The sequence below is a fragment of the Salminus brasiliensis genome, chromosome 14 (genome assembly GCF_030463535.1).
Source record: "Salminus brasiliensis chromosome 14, fSalBra1.hap2, whole genome shotgun sequence".
Lineage (NCBI taxonomy): Eukaryota > Metazoa > Chordata > Actinopteri > Characiformes > Bryconidae > Salminus > Salminus brasiliensis.
The window spans coordinates 33,046,517-33,070,314 of NC_132891.1; the positions used below are offsets into that span (position 1 = coordinate 33,046,517).

The 23,798-nt window shown below is 43.8% G+C and overlaps 2 protein-coding genes across 2 annotated transcripts; both read right to left on the reverse strand.

The window, feature by feature from the left end:
- Positions 1–233: 233 nt before the first annotated feature.
- On the reverse strand, positions 234–9,342 carry c1qtnf7 (C1q and TNF related 7). The gene is made up of 3 exons (XM_072697349.1): positions 9,051–9,342; positions 3,813–4,052; positions 234–1,521 (listed from the first exon to the last, which is right to left on the reverse strand). The coding sequence occupies exons 2-3, from the start codon at positions 4,042–4,044 to the stop codon at positions 893–895; spliced, it is 861 nt and encodes a 286-aa protein (XP_072553450.1). The 5' UTR covers positions 4,045–4,052; positions 9,051–9,342; the 3' UTR covers positions 234–892.
- A 1,802-nt stretch (positions 9,343–11,144) lies between these two features.
- LOC140577379 (NACHT, LRR and PYD domains-containing protein 12-like) lies at positions 11,145–23,686 on the reverse strand. The gene is made up of 14 exons (XM_072697339.1): positions 23,419–23,686; positions 21,965–22,051; positions 21,755–21,868; positions 21,548–21,661; positions 20,586–20,655; positions 20,034–20,241; positions 17,648–19,433; positions 16,608–16,781; positions 16,220–16,387; positions 15,132–15,305; positions 14,539–14,706; positions 14,219–14,392; positions 13,966–14,136; positions 11,145–12,244 (listed from the first exon to the last, which is right to left on the reverse strand). The coding sequence occupies exons 1-14, from the start codon at positions 23,517–23,519 to the stop codon at positions 12,082–12,084; spliced, it is 3,672 nt and encodes a 1,223-aa protein (XP_072553440.1). The 5' UTR covers positions 23,520–23,686; the 3' UTR covers positions 11,145–12,081.
- Between the last annotated feature and the right edge of the window lie 112 nt (positions 23,687–23,798).

Below are 23,798 nucleotides of genomic sequence, written 5' to 3' on the forward strand. Positions count from 1 at the left end.
TCCGCTCCGCCCCTGAGCCTCTGGAATGGCTGGACTATTTAAAAAAGGGATTGTTGTGGCACAAATCCATCAAACCTGCATTTTTACCTTATAATCTTATGATCTGTTTGATTCAGATCCAGTGTGCCGGAGTACCAGAACCAGTAATTCGGTATGGTGTCCGAATACTTATAGACTGTATATAATTTACACACATTTGAGTCCGTAAATACAAACAATTGTTGGAATGGATTGTAACTTTCTATTTGTGGGGATTTCATGACGGCATATGTAAATTAATTCAATATTAGAAGGAAAGGATAGGTTTATTGGGTAAAATTGTACAATTAAAGGAGGCTCTAGTACCCTGCTGGGCCGTCTCTAGCCTGGATACAAGATGAGATACAGTTGGGCATGGAGGCAGCCAGGTTCCACAGATGTGGAACAGATGTTGCAGCTGGGCCTACAGATCCTGCACTCTAGTAGATTACCATGGCTTGCGTCCATCTGGTCCTATAGATGCTCGATGACCGATAGATCTGGCGACCGGGCAGGCCAAGGAAAGGGTTGCACTCTGGCGGAGGCGGAGACACTCCTGGGAAACCCCCTGCTGTGTGTGAGCAAGCAACACCAGTGTCCGCAGTATCCTGCACATATCGCTGAGATCTTAGTGTCCCTATCGCTACTGGGGATGACCGACTGTGGTATGCGATGGCTCCCCAGGTCATCACACCAGAAGTGGGTGCAGTGTGTCGCTCCACAATCATCAGGATAGATTACGGTACTGTAGGGACATCCTATAAGAAAATGCACAGCATATACAAGTTGTTGGGCTGAAGAATGAAGAGACTGGCAGCACCCCCTTGGTCAATGTTTGGTACTCTAATGAATGCCGTGTTGCTGTGTTTGGCTGCTAAGCATAATCCTTTGCCAGAGTATCCATGTAATTAGTGTCTGCATAGAGCAGAAAGCCCGAAAAGAGACTGTCCGCCCAGCCGGGGTCAGTGAACAGGCCATTCTGGTCCTTGTAGAAGATCTCCAGCCACACCTCATCCTCCGGGTTGAGGTACATCACCGTAGATCCAGACGCCACGTCGTGGTTTCCCGTGTTAGCATCGAAAGTCTTTATACGGAACTGGCCGTTCCGCACCAGGCCAATAGCTAGGTGCTTATTGGCCAGCGTGATGTCGTAGGAGAAGTAGTAGATTCCTGGATACGCACAGATGAATTTGCCTGTCTGGGGGTTGTAGTGACCACCCTCATCGAACAGGACCTTGTTGAACTTGATTGGCGCCTGTTCGGCCGGGTAGCTGCTGGTGATGCCCACAGAGAAGGCTGATTTGAGCACCAGGCTGCCGCAGAGGCACATGCCCGGAATGCCCCGCGGACCCCGCTGGCCCTTCTCCCCTCTCTGTCCCCGTGGTCCTGGCGATCCCGAAGGTCCCAGGTCTCCGGTGTCACCTTCTGGGCCTCGTTTTCCTATGGGGCCTCGCTCTCCACGCTCGCCGAGCTTACCGGTTGGCCCTACTCTTCCTTTAATGCCTGAGATGAGACAAAGCAGGACTGTTAGACTGCAACTCCCATAATGCCTTTCATTTGATTCTGATTCTGATCTAAAGTACGGAAGCAGTAAGTAATTTCAGGTATGGTAGCACTCAAACACATGCAGTTGGTCCTCCATGCGCCGTCCAAACAGCTTACTCATCAGACCGGGAAACCTCCAAGATAGCAGAGGAGGATGGATGTTTAACGGTGGACAGGGGTTAGCATGGGCACTCTGCAGCCCTAGTGGCCCTTCTGTCAGTTTGTTCCAGACGGGATAGCCATAGTTGCCCCTCTGTGGCTCGTCCCACCTCTGAAGGGACACTGAAGACACTGAAGGCATAGTCCAAACTAGGAAAATTAATGTTTTGGATCAAGATCCTGACCCGGCAGATATGCTGTCAAGGCCTCAAACAAGCTAGTTTCAATTCAGAGATATTGTTAGGCTTCCTAGGATGAACTTCCTAGAAAGCCTAAAAATATCTCTGAATTGAAACTCTAGAACAATGTGAAGACGTCTACATGCAACCTAGAATTCATCTTAAAATCAGTGAAATGATAGTTTATGAAACGTGCTGTAGAACGTCCTCTGTAGCAGAACCCTGTTTGTTGCGCCAGAGGAAAACCATGTAAGCAGAAAAAAAACAAAGCATCCTCCAACCCCATCTGTTAGAGGAATTCTGGGCTTTGCCAGAAGATCTGGCTGCAGAACAGAGGAAAGTTTAGCAGTGATGGATTGTAATTTAAAGTGAGATATTAGATATTTCACAAAGATATCTACTGAATGTATCAGTGGTTCTCAGTGAAGTGTGATCATCTACAGGGTGTAACTCAGTAGTCCCTCAGCAAGAGCAAAGGCACACACACCATTATAATATTCTCAGTGAACCTTTTCCTGTTTACTAATTAACAACCCCTTCCTCAGCTGAAGGTAGAGGCAGAGCAAGGGGTCCTCCAGGACCAGGGTTGGGAACAACTGGCCTGTTCAGGGGCGCTCCCAGACCTCTTAACAACTCTTAACAATTCTGCTAAAATACTCAATACATTTTTAGGGGCCCTGTGCTTCACAGGCCCCTAGAGGCATCCTAACATATCTGATCTGATACAGGCAGGTATGGGATTGACTGGAATAGGAAAAAACTTTAACCTTTTGACCTTTGACAGACGGATCTCATTTTCATACTGACCTCATCCCTTATTTTCTTAGCTCTCTAATCACTGCTCAGCAACTGTTGCTATCAAACTGCTTGGAAGTCTGTCACTAACTCTGAGCTTTAGTACTTTAGCCAGCCTTTCCCATGTGCTCCACATATGTAAAGCTCCAGAGAAGGTCTGATGTGTCTAAGAAACACCTGGTTCCCTGAAAGACCAACCAGGTTTCAAAAGCCAATAAGGACACAGTGTCATTGAAGTGCTGAAAGCTAGTTATAGGTCCTTGCTAGGGATGCACCGATCCGATCTTAGGATCGGATATCGGTCCCAATATTAACAAAATTAGCTGGTTCGGGTATCGGATAATTAGGCCGACCCATGGAACCGATCCTTTCACTTTAGTTTGTTGGTGTGAGACTGCTCTAAATGTGCAAATAAATAAATGACAAATGGCAATTTAGTACATTTATATCTGTGATAATTTGTTATATTATATAATGTAATGTTTAAGTCAATCCTGATGCCTTAATTCTCTCCCACATGGTGAGGTATACAGTTTATTAATTCAGCTATGGTATCGGACTGGTATCGGGCATCGTTTGTATCGTATCGGAACTGAAAAAGCCGGATCAGTGCATCCCTAGTCATTGCCCTGATGTTTTGCCTGAGTTGCTTTCGTAACTCCCCCTAGCACTAGCAATGCCTCAACCTCAGTGGTTGATAGAGGCGCCACCACACCAGCTAACAGATGTCTGTGCTGGCCAACATCACTTAAGATTGATGAAGGGATAGAGCACGGCCAGTTGTGCTCTCTCAGACTCTGGCTGCTGATGGCAAAGCTCTAGCTCTGGATTTGACCTTGTGACCCCTAGTAGCACATTAGGCCCGCTGAGCCAGTCGGAGCCCTGCCCTGGTGTTTTTTTGACAGCAAGGGTTTCCTCCTTGCACCATGAAGCCTATTTCTGAGGAGGATGTTGTAGATGTTGTTGATATCAACTGTGGGCAAGAGCTACCTGTAGGTCACGTGATGAGTGTGTGAGGATAATGATGGTGTGGGACATGTGGTGTTGGGTAATGCAGGGATTCATTGATTTTATAGACTGGTAAAGGAGTGGAAACACCTGCCGACAGTGCTGTACCTGCTTCCCCCTTCTCTCCTTTCTCTCCCTTCCTTCCGTCCCTGCCGTCTCGTCCCGGGATTCCAACGTGACCGTCAGCCCCCACGGGCCCAGAAGGCCCTGGCTTCCCTGGTGCCCCTGCCAGCCCCGGGATGCTGCAGATGAATCGAGGTTGAGATGCCTTCGCCTTGGCCTCCAACAACTGACCAATTACACACTGGCACAGACACACCACGCCCACAATGACCCGCATCTTCAGACCTGAAAAAGACATAAACATACACATGGTGACGGGGTCATGTAAAAAAACTTTTTGACTGAGAATGTAAATCTGGCAGTTGTTCTTTATATTGCCTCAAGATTTCACAAGGAATTGACCATTTTTTTGCCCTTATCTGTACATTTTCCAGGCTTGTACAAATTTGTGACTGTAAAGAGCCCCAACCCAGAGCTGCCACTGCTATTATGTTCTGAAAGTCCAAAATGACATGGACCCCATGGATTGGACTTGCTATTTTAGGTCATCCCACAGTTAAACGGCGTGTGATGCAAATCAAATAGGACCTCATCAGACCAGGAAACCTCCAAGATAGCAGAGGATGATGGATGTTCAACGGTGGACAGGGGTTAGCATGGACACTCTGACATTCTGTAGCAGCATTCTGGGCCCTAGTGGCCCTTCTGTCAGTTTGTTCCAGATTGGATAGCCATAGTTGCCCCTCTGTGGCTCGTCCCCCCTCTGAAGGGACACTGAAGGCATGGTTCGAACTTTCTCGCAACTGACTGAATCCTGGTTACACCGCCATTGATATTCACAGTCAGTGATGTTTTTAGAACTTCCTGAAAGTCCCAATTGACATTCTTTCTTTTAAAAGTTAGTTCCAGCCCAAAGAAAATTAAGATGAGATTTATTGATTTATTTTTTAATTCTGTTGGTCTGGCCTTTAGTTCTGCCCTTGAAGTCCTAACCAATGGGAGAGCGTGCTCAGCTTCATCTACTTGGATACCACAGAGATAGACATCTAGATTGGACAGTTTTTGTTTGCTGGTTCAAAACTTTTAAACACATTTGTTATCAACTGCAGAACAAGACAGTCCAGGCCCTGAACTACACCTAGAAGGTCTTGAGGGTTCCTTAAGGAAATTTTGGAGGTTCTTTAATTTGAAACCCTGGAGACGTCCCTTGAAAGGTCCGCCACAGTCTCCAAATTGAAGAACCCCTAAAACTCTCAAGTTCTCAAGGAACTTATACTTTTACCAGTGTAGTCCCACGTCATAGCCTGTAAGCCATGATTCCACTGTCCCGTGTTAGATCTCTTATAAAACAGCACATGGCTTCGGCTGGGAAGTTCATCTCCTCTGGGACATGGTGGGATTACAGATCACACTTTAATGCTTGGCAAGCCACATCAAGACGGCCAGATGTGTGTTGCAGCGGACAGAATGATGGCGTGAGCTGGAACATGTGTTTGCCCATGACACACACTCTCAGCCACCCACACATAAACACACTCTGAGGAAATTCTCAGGGCTTTCCTAGCTGGTGTGCTCCTCAAGAATACACACTCCTCTCAACACATGAGCTCACAGGCCTCAATGTGTGATGCTGGAGCTGTTGCACTGGTCATTGCAATGGGTACACACCAAAGGAGTAACGTGGCTGAACTCTAAAAGCTGAATATTGAAAAGCAAGGCATGCAGCTGCATTCTGGATCAGTTGCAAGGGCTTGATAGCATCTATAGGAAGACCACCCAGGAGGGATTTGCAGTAATCAAAGGGTTGAGATGACAATACACTTGCCTGGCCTCTCTAGAGAAAGATGGTCCAACCACACCAAGTATAACCCAAAGTTAGGGCTCCAGAGAGGTGTGTGTGAAGTGTTGGCCTTATCATAAGGACATTGATGGTGGATCCCCAGGGAGCACCACCGGCCTCATTCAGAATTGGAAGGGTAGGACTGCCCTCCATCTCCCTACATTTTTCAGTGCAAAATTAGCTTCCATGCCGGAAATTAGAAACGGTTGGCTGGATTCATGTGAATCGGATAAAGCACATGCTAGCCTTCAACCTCCCAGCATTGGTAGCATCATTGTGATATGGGGAAATCTAGCTAGAAAGGCCCTATTAGTCCAATCGGCCATTGCCACTCCAGACCACCTTTTCAGAACTGTGCACCGCTGCGTAACCTGAGTGATATTAGTATAAAATCCCGAAGTACTACTCTACCGGCTCAGTCCACATGCTTTTTTACCTTCAGATGATGTTCTGTATCTCTCATTTTGTCCATGGGGGACGTGAAAAGCTAGATTTGTATTTACAGCAGTGTGGTAAAACTGAGATACACTCCTAAACTGTAGGGGGAGCCCAGGAGCAAAAACTACTAATTTTCGCATAATGCTGCTTTAAGTCTTTTTATGGTCTTTTTTTATGGTCTGTAGGTCATGTGTCAACTAAAAACATTGAACTAATGCCAATGTTGCTCTACGCTTGACGTTAGAATGCCTTTGCTGGCTTTCACTGAACAGGGATGGTATAGACTGCAAACACGTAGCCCTTCTATTAAAGTGAGAAAACAGCATTAAAATGGTCATAAAAGGACATAATCTGTCGATTAACGGTCCATGTCTTTCGTGGAATCTGTCTGGGCATTCTGGGCAAGTCAAGGGAAGGGCTGCAGTGCCGTTCTACTGTAGCAGCTTTGATAAGGAAACCTGCTGTAATGTTGTATTGCGGAAACTCAGCCGGCCAAGCTCAAGACCACTTGGCCCGATGTGTCCAGTATTGGCTCTTCAAAGCGGATCAGATTAATGCAGCCAAGATAACACACAGAACAAGACAATCCACTTGGACTGGCTCAGTTACTCGCTAATGAAAGTCCATTTGTAATGGCGATTACGGTGTAAGTTGATGGCGAGCAGCTGCGAGCCAGAACGGAAAAGAATGTAACAACAGAACATAGTCCGCAGAGAGAGACACACAGCGTTTCCATGACAGCTGCGGAAACAGATTTCTCAGTTTTAGCAGATGGTACACGCTAGGTTGATCAGAGATGTAATGGTTAGACTCCATATTATACGGTACATGCGACACCCACCGTCCCAAAGACTGAACTCACTCATATGTAGTGTAGTTTTACAAAAGTAAAGTCGACCAAAAGGTATTTTTACTCCATAAATACAGTACTTATAATTATAAAATAATAAATAATTCAAATAAAGTGGAATTTGAGCATCTTCCCTTACCAAAAATTGTTATAATACTATAATATAACAATAATTCAATAGAATATATTATTCAAATTATTATATTATATTTAGTGGTGTCAATCGATTGAAACGTTTAATGGCGTTAATCATAACAATATTCTGTGATTAATTATGATTAAAATGCTAACAAGCACATCCTTGAATTTTTGGGCAGGAGAACCAGTAAATGTCTAATAAATGGTCTCATGAATCCGTACATTTTTTTCTTATAATATCTCAGTATAGTTTTGGGAACTTTAGCGTCAAACATGTTGAAGCTCAGACACAGAAGCTTTAATAGATAAAAGGCTTCCCCAGGTTTTTAAGAGATTAATTGATTACCAGTCATTGGGCTGGATTAAGCTAAGAGAAGAGCAGCTGTGTGTGTGTAAGAGAATGAGAGCTATGAGGTTGTGAGATTTAATCCATATTTCAGCATAAATAAAGTGAAATCTACCCTCTGAGCTCAACAGTAACGACACTGTGATAAAACTGACCTCTAAGACGCTGATTCTTGTAAAGAATGCAACCTACGGGAGGATGGATGTCGGAGAGGCTGCATGACACATATTCTAATATCGCCTCCCGTAAAGATGTGTATTTGTAGTGTCTTGTTTTGAACTTGAATTTTAAGCTCCCTGGACAAAAAAATAGGTCACGATGCATGTTTAAGGGGGCAGTATCTTCAGGCTCTTGCAGATGGTGCTGCATGAAGATGGGCTGCAAGTACCTGCGAGGGGTGCAACAGGACTCAGACGTTGAGAATAGTTGATACACCTCAGCCACTCGACCTGAGTCTTTCATGTCTTAACGCTTATAAGTGGGTATTATAAGTCAATCAGTCAGCCAGACTTGAGCGTGTTCAGTGGTGAACAGAACGTTATCATGCTGCTAACCAAGCTAACTAATCTAGGACCATCTCGCGCAGCTTATGCTATTCCCTGGTCTCGGTAATACCGTATACTGCAGTGATAGTTTGAGGTGGTATAAAGGTACAGTGTGCACTGTACAGCGAAATGCGTCCTCCGCATTTAACCCATCTGTGGTAGTGAACACACACTCACACACACACTCACACACACACACACACACACACACACTAGTGAACTAGGGGCAGTGAGTACACACACACCCAGAGTGGTGGGCTGCCAATTCCAGCGCCCGGGGAGCAGAGAGGGTAAAGGGCCTTGCTCAAGGGCCCAACAGTGGCAGCTTGCCAAGCCTGGGAATCGAACCCACAACCCTGTTATCAATAGCCCGGCGCTCTTACCGCTGAGCCACCACTGCCCCAAATGTATGATGGTATGAAAAATTGGATACTGCCCAAGCCTACTCAAACTCTCCTAACTCACAACCTGCCGTCACGTTAGCCATAGCTCCTCATTATCCTGCTCTTTCTATCCAGTTATTCTTGTTCTTCTGTGATTTGTGGTGCAATTCATTGTGTGAGTTCCCCTTTTAAGCCTTGGTTCCTCTCAAGGTTTCTTCTTCTCAGTGTGGGGGAGTTTTCCCTTGCTGCTGCCGCCCTCGGCTTGCTCCAAACAGGCAGCATTCCTTGTGAAAAGCGATATATCAATACATTTGAATAAAAAAAGGATAAAAAGCATAAAAAGGATCAGCCTGAACTTCATTGCACGGTAACGAGAGGTTGGAAATTGGTCAAGTCACAAGTGAACCTTCTGGGAAAACTATAAAACAATAAAATGGCCAAACGACTACGTAGCACATGAGCCCTTTAACCCCTGCACACATTCCCAAATGAGCCATGTCCTCATTCAGTGTAATTCAGTTGACTTGGACATTCCCTGTTACGACACAGACATGATCACAGCCAACTGAAAGGATGCCAAACAATAGCAGGACTCTGTCACTGACGCTGTGAGAAAACAGACCCAGTCACTTCAGAAACAACAGGGAACTGTAATTCACTGTGCTTCAGCACATACAGTACAGTCACACCTTAAAGCACTCCAACAGGTCAGATCAGGGTGGGGTAATTGTGCATTACAGTACCTTTACAACTGAAGTTGTCGTCCAAGCTGCTGCAGTCTTGCTGCTGGTGCACAGAGCACACCCCTGTTATGGATGAGGTCTATATGATCGCTGGCATTTCAATCATTTTTCTCCATCTTTCCACGTTTCTTCTTCTTGTTCTCCTCCGTCTTCTACTTTCTGCAACATCTGCTGGTGCAGCACAGCTGACAAGATCTCCAGACCTGGCTTGCCTCTCCCTCTCTCTCTCTCTTTATCGGTTTCTCATAACATTTCTGCAAGTCTCTGCTTCGGTCTGTTGTTGTTCTCACTCCTCCTCGCTCCCTCCGTCCCCTCCTTCTAGACTTTTTCAAGGCAGGAAGACAGACAGGCACTAAGTCTCTGCCGTCAGCACCCATGAGCTCAGGTCCAAAGAACTTCTCAATGAGCTGAAACAGGTACAGCCTTGAGAAAGGCTTCCTTAGCAAAGCCAATAATTCTATCAACAGCCATGATGACTCCAAGAACCATCTTTAAATGGTTCTTTTCTTGGTTATCAATCACAAGGTTGCAGGGTTGATACCAGAGTTCCCTAAGCCGGCCCTATTGGGGCCTTCGAGCAAGGCCCTTAACCCTCTCTGCTCCAGTTGTGCTGTTGCATGGTTGACCCTGCACTTTGACCAAGGATGAAGTCAGGTTAGGACGAAAATATTGTCCAGGCTGCTTCATACTTGCAAAGTCATGGTCAAATCCTGACGCTGATGACTTAACAAGAAATTACAAATGCAAAGAGGTTATTAGACTACAGTATTTTTATTTACGTAATTGTTTAATAATCCCATATTGTTCAAAACATACTTCAAATATTTCATAAAGCATTTAAAACTACATGTACAATTAAAAAAAAAAAGTACTGTATATAAAAAAGTAGCACATATATATGAAAACAAGCTCTATGGACAAATAGAGAGTCACCTTGTATGTAACTTTAGGCTCCTGCAGATGGCGCTGCACAAGAATGATTAGGCTACAAATACCTGTGGGGTGTGTGACGGGACTCAGACTGTGAGAAGAATTGCTACAGTGCAGTGAGAGTCTCAATGGATGTGTGGAAAATGGGTCGTAAAGCAGATGTTAATGATGGCTAAAAGAAGTGATTAGATTTGGGCCAGCCAGAGGCCACAGTGTAAAGGAAGTAGCTGAATCTGTAAGTGTATGGAAGCATACGGTCATACGGGTCTACCAGCAGTGGCAGGAATCCCAGTCCGGGGCCTGAACACTGATGATGCCTACATCTAGAAACTTCCAGTCCAGTCCAGTCCATGCTAAATAGAATCGGTGCTGTAATTCATGCAGGTATTACATGCTATTTGGCATGTTTCCATCACAGGTGACTCATTTTTCGTCCAGTAAGCTTATATATATAAATTCTTCATTTTATATTTTACATAGAAAATAGCACTCACATATACTCTTTACATTTCTATAAAACATCAAACAGAAATTACAGATAGCAACTCACATTTTTTGGTTTGTCAGGCATTACAATAATTACAGTAATAATTTTGATTTAATGTAAATTAGCAGCAAATATGTTTAAGTATGAACATTAAACGTATTGTCCATAACATAATACATACTACATTGTCCTTAAAAAAAAGGATTTAAAATTTGCTCTCACATCTTCATTATCTCTGACACTTTTTCCCAGCTGGCAGAGTGAAAGACTCCAACTGGATATCAACCAAAATGTCAAGGCATTGCTGTACTTGGCTGCATGTAATGGGAATCTCCCTAGACACTCTTTTACACGTGTCTCCTACTGTGTTCAACGTCCTCCTACAATCCTTCACAGAAAATGTCACAGAAAACGGAGGATACTGATAGAAGTACTGATGGACTGACTGAAGACAGATGACCGCAGTGGTTCCCAATCCCAGTGCTGGGACTTTGCGCTGTGCCTGTTACAGTGCTTTCCTTGCTCTGTCACCAAGACTCCAAGAATCCACATACACATAATGATATATCTATAATAATAATAATAATTATATATATATATATATATATATATATATATATATATATATATATATATATATATATATATATATATATATATATTCAAAGGTAGTTGCTGGATACTGTAATATTATATACATACATATTATATATATACAGATGTTGGAGTGTAGCTGGTGTAGTGTTTTATATATATATATATAACTACACTCCAACAGTACAGGTCTTAAAAAAGCAGGGGTGGGCAATTCTGGTCCTGGAGGGCCGGATTCCTACACAGCTTTGTGCTTTTCCTGCTCAACTCAACTGTTAATGGCCGGGTTTAATAGGTCTGTTCGAGCTGGGAAATCAGCAAACAAGGCCATGTTGCCCACCTCTGCTCCAAAGGGATGTCCAGGAGAACAAATTATACATAACTTCATCTTAAACAACAGAGTAATTTACAAATGAACTGAAAAACCCCCTAATGTTTACTGGCAGAGTTAAGAAACTGCCCATTAGCTTCAGTCACATAAGGCTTCTGTCAGTACATTTCTGATGCTAATTTCATTGGGATTTGCTACAACGATCAATTTTACGCTGGTGACTTGTGGAGCAAATCAATTTCACATCAGGTTTAACTTTGGAGACCTCTGTAGTGGTGGCCCAGCTCCAAAACAGAGGAAATGCTAGCTAATGCAAGCTGACACACAAATGACCTACTGTCCCTGAATACTGTAGCGAGTATGTCATGATCTGCCATAATCACCAATTCTCACTAATGTATTTAATTCTTTGTGGTAACTGAGTTAGCTAGCATGCTAACCGCTAAGTCAGCTCCTCAGCAAACCTAAATCACCCCACTGCCGGTGGTGTGTGTGACTGGATGTGCAGCACCGTGGTCCTTGTTGACCAGGCTTCAGGTCCAGTCCCAGTCACACCCATTTAACAAGGCGACACTGGCCATGGCAGCTGACTGGGCTTCAAGGTCAGGACACATGGAGAATGATGGCGTATTCCCAGAGCAACACAGTGAGAGCACTGGAGACTGGAAGGTGGGGACTGGTGACTCTCATCACAGCGTGAGATTTATGGTGGACACTGAGCAGAGAACGGTGGGCCCATATTGGCCGAGGCTGTTTCTGCTCAGATCCAGCTCTAGCAGGCTGGTGGTGTTGGAGGTGAGCACGGAGGCCAAGATTTCACAACTGCCCTCAGTGAGGGAACAGTTAGAGAGCCTGGAAAACAGAAGAGAAAATGCAAATGAGCAGTTCTACCAAATACTCTCCTAATATGGTGAAGTCCAGCAGACCAGCAGAGAAGTCTCCATCTATATATACAGAAGTCCAAACACCAGTACCTACATATAGGGCAGCAAGTGAACAGTCAGTTCTTGAAGGTGGTGTGTTGTTAAAAGTGGGGATAATGGTCAAACGTAAGAATCTGAGACAAACTGTGACGGCTAGACGACTGGGTCAGAACATCTCCCAAACATCAGGCAAGTCATGTGGGGGTATCTGGTCTGGTATGCAGTGGTCAGCACCTACCAAAAGTGCTCCAAGGAGGATAACCACCAAACCAGTGACAAGGTCATGGGCACCCATGGTGCTCACTGATGTGATACACAGAGGCCCCACCTCCCAATTTACAGGACGTAAAGTACTGTCCAGTGGGCAGTGTCCAGCCCGGTTTGATAATCACCAGGTGTAGCGGGTATGTTTGGTCAGTGTTGTTGGTCCCTGGATTTAAACCCTGACATAAAGGGATCTGCTGCCAATGTCCTGGTGCCGGATACCACAGGACACCTTCAGAGGGCTTGTGGAGTCCATGCCTCCAGGGGTTGGAGCTGTTTTGGTTCTTTTAGGGTTCTTTAAAACATTTTAAAGCTATACAGCACCAAAATGGGTTCCACTAACGTTCCATGAGGAACCAAAGATTTTGATTGGTCGGCGGCAAAAAATAAATTTCAATGTAGGTGAATGGAGCCTAATGAGTCTTGCCCAAGGACTCTCCTTGGCCTGGGAATCGAACCCTAGTCCACCACAGCGAGGGCAGTGTTGTTACCCACTAAACTACTCTCTCCAGGGGGCTAGATGGCGCTCTCTCTCCCCTCATCACTCGATTTTGGCCGGTGTTGTGACACATCCTATCCATGCCAGTGATTAATTGTCCACCTTCACAGGGCTGTCAGACTTATATGCCAGATTAAAATGAATGGAACGATATTTACTGATCATTACTGGGACGTTTTTTATTTGGATAAAGTGTTGCTATTTAACTTTCTCATATTAGCAACTTTAACAATATAATATTGTTGTTGCTAGGCTGGCATATAAAGCTGATACCAACAGATGAAGTAAGTAATCGCGCACTTGCTATACACTATCGAGCTAACCTTGTGCAGGATCAGCAGATAATTGGGATCCAAATAAAATAATAAAGCGATAAATAACAACTGGAAAAAACACGGGGGGCAACTCGATTGGCTAACGAGTAGCTTGCTAACTACATTGGCTGGCTAACGTATTGGGTCCTAAATGGTCCTTCTATAAGATGACGCCAGAGGGGATAAGATGTGTCTGGGGGGACAGGACGTGTCCTGACACCGGCACAGGCGTCTATTAGCTGGTGCATGTAGGCTAAAGGAAGAGGCGGCGTCTGACTTTGCAGACATCAAAGGAGACGTGTTAAGTCTCCTAGCGTTGGAAGCATAGTGATAGGGTGGGTTAATTGGCAGTATCAGGTTGGGAGGGAAAAAAGGGGAAATCTGACCATTATATTTGATCATATTATTATTATTATTATTATTATTAATTAACACAAATATTAATAAATAATAATAAATATTGCAAATAATACACATTCAATAATAATTAATACTAATATATTATTAACATCAATATTTTTTATTATTACTGTAATTAATATTCTTTTTTTTTTTAACTGTATGTGACTGTACCTCAAAGTCTCCAAGGAAGAAAGTCCACTCTGCAGTCCAGTGAAGAGTGCCCTTACTCCCTTATCCCCAATCTCGTTGTTACTCAGGCTCAGTTCTCTCAGACTTGATTTCTGGCAGAGGGTTGCGGACAGGGAGTTGCATGTCTCTGATCCAAGGCCACAGTTGTCCACACTGTTTCAATTAAAGTGGTCTGATCAATTAAAGTGGTCTGATCAATTAAAGTGACCGGTGACTTGCTGGGTTCAGGACTCACCACAGAGTACGAAGGGAACAGGTGGGCTTTAGCAGGGCTGAGAGCAGCTCCCACATTGCTGCATTGCCAGGGAAATTCTTGCTCACGTCCAGCTCTGTGAGGCAGGTGGGGTTTGATCTCAGAGCTGAAGCCAATGCAGAGAATCCTTTCTCAGTGAGACCGCAGTTAGACAGCCTGCAGAGGGAGACATAGTGCTCTTAACAGAAGGACAACAGCTTCTCCAATGACAGGGACAGACAAACAGAAACAATTATTTTTATTTATTTATAAAATTATATATATATATTATTATTAAATATATTATATATATATTTGTTTACCTTAATTTCTGCAGTTTACATCTATTCAGGTCATTAGCAATTTGCTTCACTCCTGAGTCCTGCAGGTCATTATCGCTCAGGTCAAGTGTTTTGAGGCACCAGGACGTTGAAACGGACGCACCCTGCAGAATCCTACAGCTTTTCCAGGTTATATTGCATTTCTCCAACCTGGAAAAAAGCACCATATAACATTTTTATTAATCAGCTTGATGTGATGCCGATGTCCTCACAAGGTATTTAGGCACTTATCTACCTAATCAGTCAGTTAAACAATTACATGACTTTTTATATTACGATCTTCAGAAGACCAGCTGCCATCAATTCTGCCCTAAAAACAACAACTTCCAGCTCAACAAGTCTGCAGCCGAACCCCACAGACAAGGAATTTATGGTCATGCGAGACAAAGGAGTTAGGAGGAAGTAAAGGTGAGGAACTCCAAGACCCCAAGACCACTAAACCACCTGCTCTGACTGGGTATGTAAAGCTCTAAAGATTCACTATAGTATATTGGTAGCCAATTCTGCCCCAAGAAAAGATCAGTTCACTGACAGAAATAACGGAAACACCAACACTGACATGACATTGAGCTTACCTCAGGTCTTCAATTTTACAGTTCTTGCTTCTCAGTAATGTAGAAAACAGTCCTGCTCCATAGTCGCCTATTGAGTTGTCACTCAGGTCCAGATATCTAAGGTGGCATGGTTTCGAGCTGATAGCTGATTCCAGAAAAGCACAGCCTTCCTTTGTCATTTTACAACCTGAAATCCTGCATCGAACAAAAAAAAGGGGGAAAAAAGCTCAGTAAAATACTAGAAATCAACAAAATATGTCCTGAATTACCAGTTCATCAGGCAAACCTACTTTGGCGCTATGCTGAACTGGCCATTTTATCAGAAACACCTCCCATTAATGGTGTTGAATAGCCAGAGACGTGACAACCATCTTCATTACTTTATTATAAAAAAGCAATTGTGGTGGTGTAAAGGAGCAAAACAATACATACTCTGCCCCTGTCCAAATATTTACGGACCTGACTGTACATATAGCGAAGGAGCGAACGAAAGGAAGAGGTTAAGGTATGCAGATCTGGTGGCTGAGGTGAGAGAGAATTGGTGTCAGGGTGTCAGGGGTCCGTCACTGTCTTCAGCGGTCTTGTGCTGAGCTGAGGGCAGCCATGAAGGAACTGTCTGAAGTAGCTGAGATCTAGTCAAAAGGGCTAAGGTGGCATGGTGGGAGATACAGGCTGCTTGGTGGTACTGAGGTTGTGAGTAAACTCCTGTGAAATCCCATGAAGTGAGCTTAGTGGGGACTGGGTCTGGGATGCCGGCCTAATTCAGGGAAACACTGATGAGGGGAGGTGCCTACCTGATGGCCCCTGGGGAGATGTGATGGCCCCTGTGGCCCCTTGTGATGTAGTGGGTGATTAGAGTATTGTCATGTGTGATCATAACCTTTGGGTGTAGGTGAAGGTCTAATTGAGCTTGCAATGCAGTGGGTGGTTAGAGAATGGGGAAGGGAATGAGCTCGGCCATATGTTTAACCCCAGATTGTTAGGTGCTGTCACCCTAACCACGTACCTAATAAACTGGAAATTTGCCACTAAAGCTCTTTAACATGATTCAAATTCAAATTTCCTTGCATTTTCATATCAAATAAGCCCAAAATGTTACCATAGAGTACCTCAGTGTTTCAATCCGGCTGTCAGGTAGTAATGCAAACAGCTCGGTAAGTGCCTCGTTTCCAGTAAAATTGTAGCTCAGGTCCAGCTCTCTCAGGTGGAAAGGGTTTGATCTGAGAGCTGAAACAAGAGTTGAACATCCATCTCTTCTCATTCCACAGAACTTGAGTCTGGAATGGGACACAGGAACCAGTGATCAGTAATATGTTGCTACTGAGACATATTAAGGGTGATAACAACACAAATGAGGAACGGATAGATCCAGAACAAGTGCTAAACATCAGTGTAGGGCACACTGTACATACGCTAAACGGCCAAAAGTTTGTGGACTATTCCCTTTACGTTGTGCAGATGCATAGCACCATTATTGTTAAGAGTGTAGGAGCTTACTTCAGCGTTTCCAGCTGACACTGTGGATTCTTCAGTCCACTGCACAGCTGCTTCACTCCTTTGTCCAGAAGCTCATTGAAACTCAAATCCAGCACTCTGGTAGCCCAGGAGTTTGAAGCAAGGACCCCGGCCAGCGAATGGCAGATTGCCTTTGTAAGGTTACAATTGGCCAGTCTGAAAAACATCATATTCATTAAAATATCATATCATTTACATAGGGCAACATCAGGCCAACATCCACAAGCTCAAATGTAGTCAGTCAGCCAAGACACCTAAAGTCTGGAATAATGGAAGCTTAAAGAATCCCATTACACCACTGATTTAACCTAAGAGTTAAGAAATCTGTATGATAAATATATGAACCCCAATGAAAACAATAAAATCACAGCTATGTCCCTAAAAATCAGGGTTCTACAAATGGTTCTTTGAGTGACACCATAGAAGAGCCATTCCTTTTAAGAGATGATTGTTTGATTAATAATAATGTTCTGATCCAGACATAGTTTTCAGCTGTTTTGATCCCAATCCAGTTCCTTGTGTTAACCATCTGGTATCCTCAAGGCACCATTAACAGACATTACTGCCCAGCCGGCTGCAGCATCAGCAGTGCGGACGTTCTCAGAAGGTAAATAAATGAGCTGAGAGTCTGCAGTGTGGAGCTATTTTACAGTGGAAAATGAAAACAGACCATAATATCTGAGCCAAACACCAGCAGATTCAGCTACTTTGGCCACGGCCAAATGCCATCACTCCTTTCTGCTTTGCGACCCATTTTCCACACTTCCAAAGAGACACTCACTGCACTATAGAAAGTATTCTCAAAGTCTCGTCACAGAGTCACGTCACAGACCCTGCAGGTGTATATAGCCCCATCGTCCTCATGAAACGCCATCTGCAGGAGCTTGTTACTGCTTACGTTTTTTGTCCGGGGAGCTTAGTACCAGTTCAAAAAGATCTTGGCTGACTGATTAATTATTATTAATCGTATTTGTGTTACTAAAGCATGTCTTTAACCCAACAACCGTGTTCCTCATACTAACATGACAGTCCTGGACGCTCTGGCCACAGGTTTCAGCCTCTTAAATCCCTCATCCGATTTGACATATTTTCTCAGGTCAAACACTTCCATCCCCTCATCGCTGGTCAGCAAGACGAAGACAAGAGCTGACCAGTGCGCAGGCGAGAGGTTCTCTAAGGAGAGATTCCTTGAGCTTATGTAACTTTGGATTTCCTGCACAAGAGAATGGTCGTTGAGCTCGTGCAGGCAGTGGAACAGATTGATGGACTTGTCAGCCCTGAGGTTCTCCCCAAGCTTCAGCTTTATGTACTTGGCTGTTTCCTGGTGACTCTCTTCAGCGCTCACTTCCTGCGTCAGTAGATCACTTAGAAGGTTCTGATTCGATTCCAGCGACAGGCCGAGGAGGAACTGGAGGAAGAGATCCAGGTGACCATGCCTTGAGCGCAAAGCCAGGTCCACCGCACTCTTATGCAGGTCAAAAAGCGTTGAATTCAAGCAAAGCTCTTGAAAGCTTTGCTTGGCAGCATCTGACTCTTGAGGCTGGTGTTTGGAGCTGACCCAGCTTAAATACACGAACAAAGCTGCGAGGTACTCCTGGAAGCTCAAGTGCACGAAGCAGTAGACCTTGCTTTGGTACAGTTCCTCTCTGAAGATTTGAGTGCACACTCCAGAGTAGACTGACGCATCTTTGACATCCATGCCACATTCCCTCAGATCATTCTCGTAGAAGATCAAGTTGCCTTTACGAAGCTGCTGAAAAGCTAGCTTGCCTAGAGAGAGAATGTTTTCCTTCGTCAAGCAAGGATCCACGGCATTTCCTTCCGTGTACTTATCGTTCCTTTGCACTGTCTGGAAAATCAAGAAATGCGTGTACATTTCGGTCAGAGACTTGGGAACCCGGCGACTCTTGGCTTCACGTAGCAACCTTTCAAGCACGGTGGCCGAGATCCAGCAGAAGACTGGGATGTGGCACATGATGTGGAGGCTTCTGGAGGACTTCACGTGTTGGACGATTCTGCCAGCCATGCTCTGATCACTGATCCTCTTGTAGAAGTACTCTTCCTTTTCTGAGTCGTTGAATCCCCTCACCTCTGTTACCTGGTCAACACATGTAGCGGGCAATTGGTAAGCGGCCGCCGGTCGGGAGGTGATCCAGAGGAGAGCGGATGGGAGCAGGTTCCCCAGGATGAGGTTGGTCAGAAGAACATCCAGCGACATTGACTTACTTATGTCCGAACATCTCTCGTTGCTCTTGAAGTTTAACGGAAGACGACATTCGTCCAGGCCATCGAAGACAAAAACGACTTTGTAGTGTTCGAGTACCGAGATTTCTAAATCTGTCACGTCTTTGAAAAAGCAGTGAAGAAGCTTCTCCATGCTACACTGCTCCTTCCTCATCAGATTTAGCTCTCGGAAAGGCAACGGGAACATGAAGTGGACATCCTGATTGGCTTTTCCCTCAGCCCAGTCCAGGATAAACTTCTGAACCGAGACCGTTTTTCCGATTCCAGCTATACCTTTGGTCAGGACTGTCCGGATGGGTTTGTCCTGGCCTGGCAAGGGTTTGAAGATGTCGTCCAGGTTGATTTGAGTCTCCTGTGCCACCGAACCTTTCTGCAACTCTTCCATCTGTCTCACTTCGTGATCGCAGTTGAGGGTTCCACTTCCACCCTCTGTGATGTAGAGTTCAGTGTAAATCTTGTTGAGCAGGGCTGGATTTCCATGCTTGGCGATTCCTTCGAAGACCCGCTCACTCTTGCTCTTTAGGCTTTGTTTCAGTTTCTTCTGGCGTGAAAACACACGCTCAACTAAATAAGGAAGACAGAAAGACAGGGTCTTACACAACAAGTAGTCGGTTTCTCTTGGTTCAGACCAAGCAAGAGAGAGGTTTGCTTTGCGTTCATACTGACTTATTTGCAATCGAACCTTAAACCTGGCTTCCGAAATCACGACGTCTTTGTCGTCGTTAAAGCTGTACAATTTAACGTTACTGTGGCTGCGTCCCAACTCACACACGCCTTTACTTCACCGAGGCAGCTACACTAATGAATGCAGTTCTGGTGGTGGCTAGTGTTGAAACACTGTGCAGTAGTGTGGCAGTGTGTGCTTTGGGACACAGCCCAGCTAAGCTATCTAAAGCATCAGACAGAAGAAGGTAAGGTGCACAACTCTGCATTTGGTTCGGTTTGGTGTCTTTGGTTCGTACTGTGTTCAAACCTCAAATGGGCCGAGAGAGGCCGAGACCCACCTGCTCAGGTGGTCTCAGGTTTGCTTGTTTGGTCTGTACCAGTGTTGCACTTACTCTAATGAACCGCACTAACAGAGCAATCACACCAGGGTCCGTTTTCAGACCAAAGCTCATAAGTATAAACACATACTATATGGAAACCTAGAACCACAGAACTTACGTTTCTCAAGTTTCTCAACCAGGTCAGGCTCCTTCATGCCCTTTAAAACGTGCAGTGCAATTCTGAGAGCTGCCTCTTTGGCATCTCTACCATCTTCTTCTCCTTCTTCTTCTGAACTCTCTACACCTCCCGAGTGATCTGGGCTCAGAAATCGGCTGATTTTCTTCATCTCCTCCTTCACAAAGCCCATAAACCGCTCCTCGAACATCTAATAGGATCAGTGGAGGTTATTAAAAAGTCAAAGTGGAAGTTCTACAAGTGCCAATGAATGTGTTGAGGTATTGAGTGTAGGTCTACAGATCACACAACCCTGTTAAAAGCATAAGATCCTTGAGGAACTATTATTTTTTTTGGATGTTCTTCAGTTTGAAACTGTGGAGGAACCTCTTAAAGTGCTTTGAAGAATCTTCAAGGAACCTTTTTTCTTCTAAGAATCTTTTCTTGAAGGTTCATCAAAGCCTTAGGAGGTTCTATCACAGTTTTAAATTGAGGAACCTTCAAAAGTTCTTCAAGGATCTTATGTGTTTAACAGTGTGCCTTTGCTGACCTTACCCTTAATTTGGCAGAGAGATACATCTGTTGGCTTTGTTGAGATTGTGTGCTTGATCTCGCTGCCTGGTCTCTACAGAAACAAAACAAAGAGTTACTCAGCTGATATGTATCAACTTTCATCATTTACAGGTAGGGATGTCCTGATCCAGTCCAGTGGATGTGGTTTGGGGCTGACACAGGCATATTTTAATGGATCGGGTATTGGCTATTTTAATCCCAATCTCTGTTTTAACCAGTGTTCAGAGCGCCATCTGCAGTCCTCAAGCTGCCATTAACAGACAGGATTCCCAGCAGTAAGCAGCAGTGTGGAAGACTGCAGAGGGAGCTGGAGATGGCTACCTACCCTACGTATGAGGCAGACGTAGGCTTCTTACACGCATTTCTGCTTCACCTTAATTGGTTCTGCAGTATCGGACACCATGTACTAGCAGCAGAATGTGGCTGCTGCATCATTTAAGGTGGAACGTAGAATTAACATAGGAGACTGCCTAGAACTGCACTTTCTGGGCTCTGTTTTTGATTGGCTATAGATGGGACCCGTTCAGACTGAGTCGCTGACCAGTATACACTACTAGATTACGCTCATTATGTTGGATATGCTCCGACTGGTCTGAAGCGGAATCGGGAGGCCAAATATTGGAGTGTGTGCACCCCTCACACACTACTCAGTCCTCTCTTCAACTGTCACAGACTCAGTCAGAGTTGCTAAAACCGGGGTAATAATCATGTAATGCAGAAAATTTTCATTAAAAAAGCATGTTTTAATCTCTCAAAAATGTAAAAAAGTGGTAACAATTAAGTATTTATCTTCCCAAAAAGTACTTAAGTATAATTACTTAAGGATTCCAGACTCTAGCTGCAAGTGAGAAGTAATTCCTATGCCTTTACAGCCTGTCCAGTTGTCTGCAGGCGACGGTCGCAGCTCTAACTGCATGTAAACAAGGACAGTCCAGTACCCCTACCTCCGCTCAGCAAAGAAATCTGCCTCCTTGAACGAGTTCGGGGGATCCATTGACTGCTCGCTCCTCATGGACAGATGACTGGGAGCTGGGGAGCTCGCTCTCCTTCGCCGGACACTTAGAGCGGACAGCAAAGCGCTTTATTTAACCAAGAACAAACAAACAAGTAAAAATAACAGAAAACAACGAGTGACAAGATAAAGGTGGAACCTGTGCTCGTCAGACAGGCCTTCATCTGTAAATGTGACCAGTCGATCCGCTGACCGGTCACTCGTCATGGACGCACAGCCAGGCACAGATGAGCTTAATCTCCCTCTGGGAGCCCTTAAAGACAGAACATCAGAAAACATCACTGAGGTCTCCCCCGGGACCTTCAGCTCGGGCTGGGACGAGCATAAGAAGAGTTTCATAGGACATTACCTCAGCTCACTGCGGGAGACTCTGTCCTTCAAGGTAAGCGGCGGATCCATGGAATGGTCACTTTTAAAGGAAACACAGCTGGGCACACTGGACAAAACACAGGACTTATGGGTAAAACCTGTTCGTTATGGCTGACAGAGGCTGTGTGAGAGACTAGAGCGCGCTAAAGCTTCGGGTTAAAGGAATAGCTTGACTCTGATGGTGCTGGAAATGAGAGGAACGATAATTGGGGACAATTTGCTTGCTTTTATTTATTCATTAATTCATTTGTGTAGTTGATTGTGTAGTTATTATTATTATTATTTAATTATAATTTCATGTATCATAGTTAGCTTAGCTTCATTTTAAGTTTCTTATTTGAATTTACTTTTGTTTATTATTATTATTAACATTATTATTATAATATATAATATATATTATATTATTATAATAATAATTATATAATAATAATAATTATTATTATTATTATTATTATTAAGTTAGCTTAACTTCATTTTAGGTTTCTTATTTGATCTTACTTTAGTTTTTATTATTATTATTATTTAAATTATTATTATTATTATTATTTAAATTATTAAAGTTAGCTTAACTTCATTTTAGGTTTCTTATTTGATCTTACTTTAGTTTTTATTATTATTTAATAATAATAATAATAATAATAATTATTATTATTATTATTAATAATAATAATTCAGTTATTGTAGTTAGCTTAGCTTCATATTACATTTCTTATTTAATCTTACTTTTGTTTTTATTATTATTTTTTATTTAATTAATATTATTTCAGTTATCATAGTTAGCTTAGCTTCACTTTAGGTTCCTGATCTCACTTTTGTTTTTTTAATGATTATTACTATTTATATTATTATTTGTTATTGTCATTAGCTTTGTTTGTTCCTTATTTTGATTTTTCTTTAGTTTGAATTTTGGCATTTTGTTTGGTTTTTAGAAAGCTTACTTTTTTGCAGTTGTAATATTTTATGGACTTAAGGTTTCACATTTGTATTTAATTTATTTTTATTGATTTTATTTCTATTTCTGTAGATTTTTTTACAAACTAAATATTAATGATTTTATTTTAAACTCTCTTAATCTTCATTATTTTCCTCTTGATGTTTTTCATTGTTCATTTCCTTTGATGATTTCCTTTGATAAGCTGATTAAATACAGTTTTTCTTTTAATCCCTGTTGATTATAAATGCTTGGTTCCACTGAAAACTAACTGACCACCTAACATCAGTACCTGGACTCACTGATGCACTGATCTTGTGGCTGAACGCAATCAAATCCTCACAACAATCTCACAACCTCTAGTGCAAAGCTCTGCCAGGCGAGTAGAAGCAACAAAGGGGAGGTGAGGACCCTCATCAATACCCCTGACTGCCCGATTTCAGAAGAACCACCGGATGAGCAGGTGTCTGCATACTTTAGGCCATGTGTGTACATGTGTGTACCTGTCAGTCCGGTGAAGGGTCCCGTGTTTTTGAGGTGAACGGTGTCCTTCCTCATTTTCGACCCCCAAGGAAACGGACGTGTTTCCCTCCACACCCTCCATTTCTCCTGCAGGGGGGATCTCCTGCTGTCCCCGCGCACTCGGACGCACCTGGACGCACCTGGACGCACCTGGACGCGCTCTAAGACAGAGGACCAGAACCTCGAGTCTGACCTGCAGTCTGACCTGCAGTCTGATCTACAGAGAGCTCTTACTCAGACGTGTGTCAGGTCCAGAGACTCAGCGCGCGACTGTTCACCTCCTAGGTTTCGATTTCGATTTCGGTTCCTGTCTCAGTTTATCAGGGATTCCCTCTCTGAACAGCAGGGGGCGCTAACCGTG

Coding starts and splice junctions, on each gene's coding strand:
- c1qtnf7 (XM_072697349.1), bottom strand. CDS start 4,044: ATGCGGGTCATTGTGGGCGTGGTGTGTCTGTGCCAGTGTGTAATTGGT. Junction 1,522..3,812: donor AGGAGAGAAGGGGGAAGCAG/GTACAGCACTGT, acceptor GTCTCATCTCAG/GCATTAAAGGAAGAGTAGGG.
- LOC140577379 (XM_072697339.1), bottom strand. CDS start 23,519: ATGGAGGGTGTGGAGGGAAACACGTCCGTTTCCTTGGGGGTCGAAAAT. Junction 22,052..23,418: donor ACCCTTCACCGGACTGACAG/GTACACACATGT, acceptor TGTTTTGTCCAG/TGTGCCCAGCTGTGTTTCCT. Junction 21,662..21,754: donor GGCCTGTCTGACGAGCACAG/GTTCCACCTTTA, acceptor GTCCGCTCTAAG/TGTCCGGCGAAGGAGAGCGA.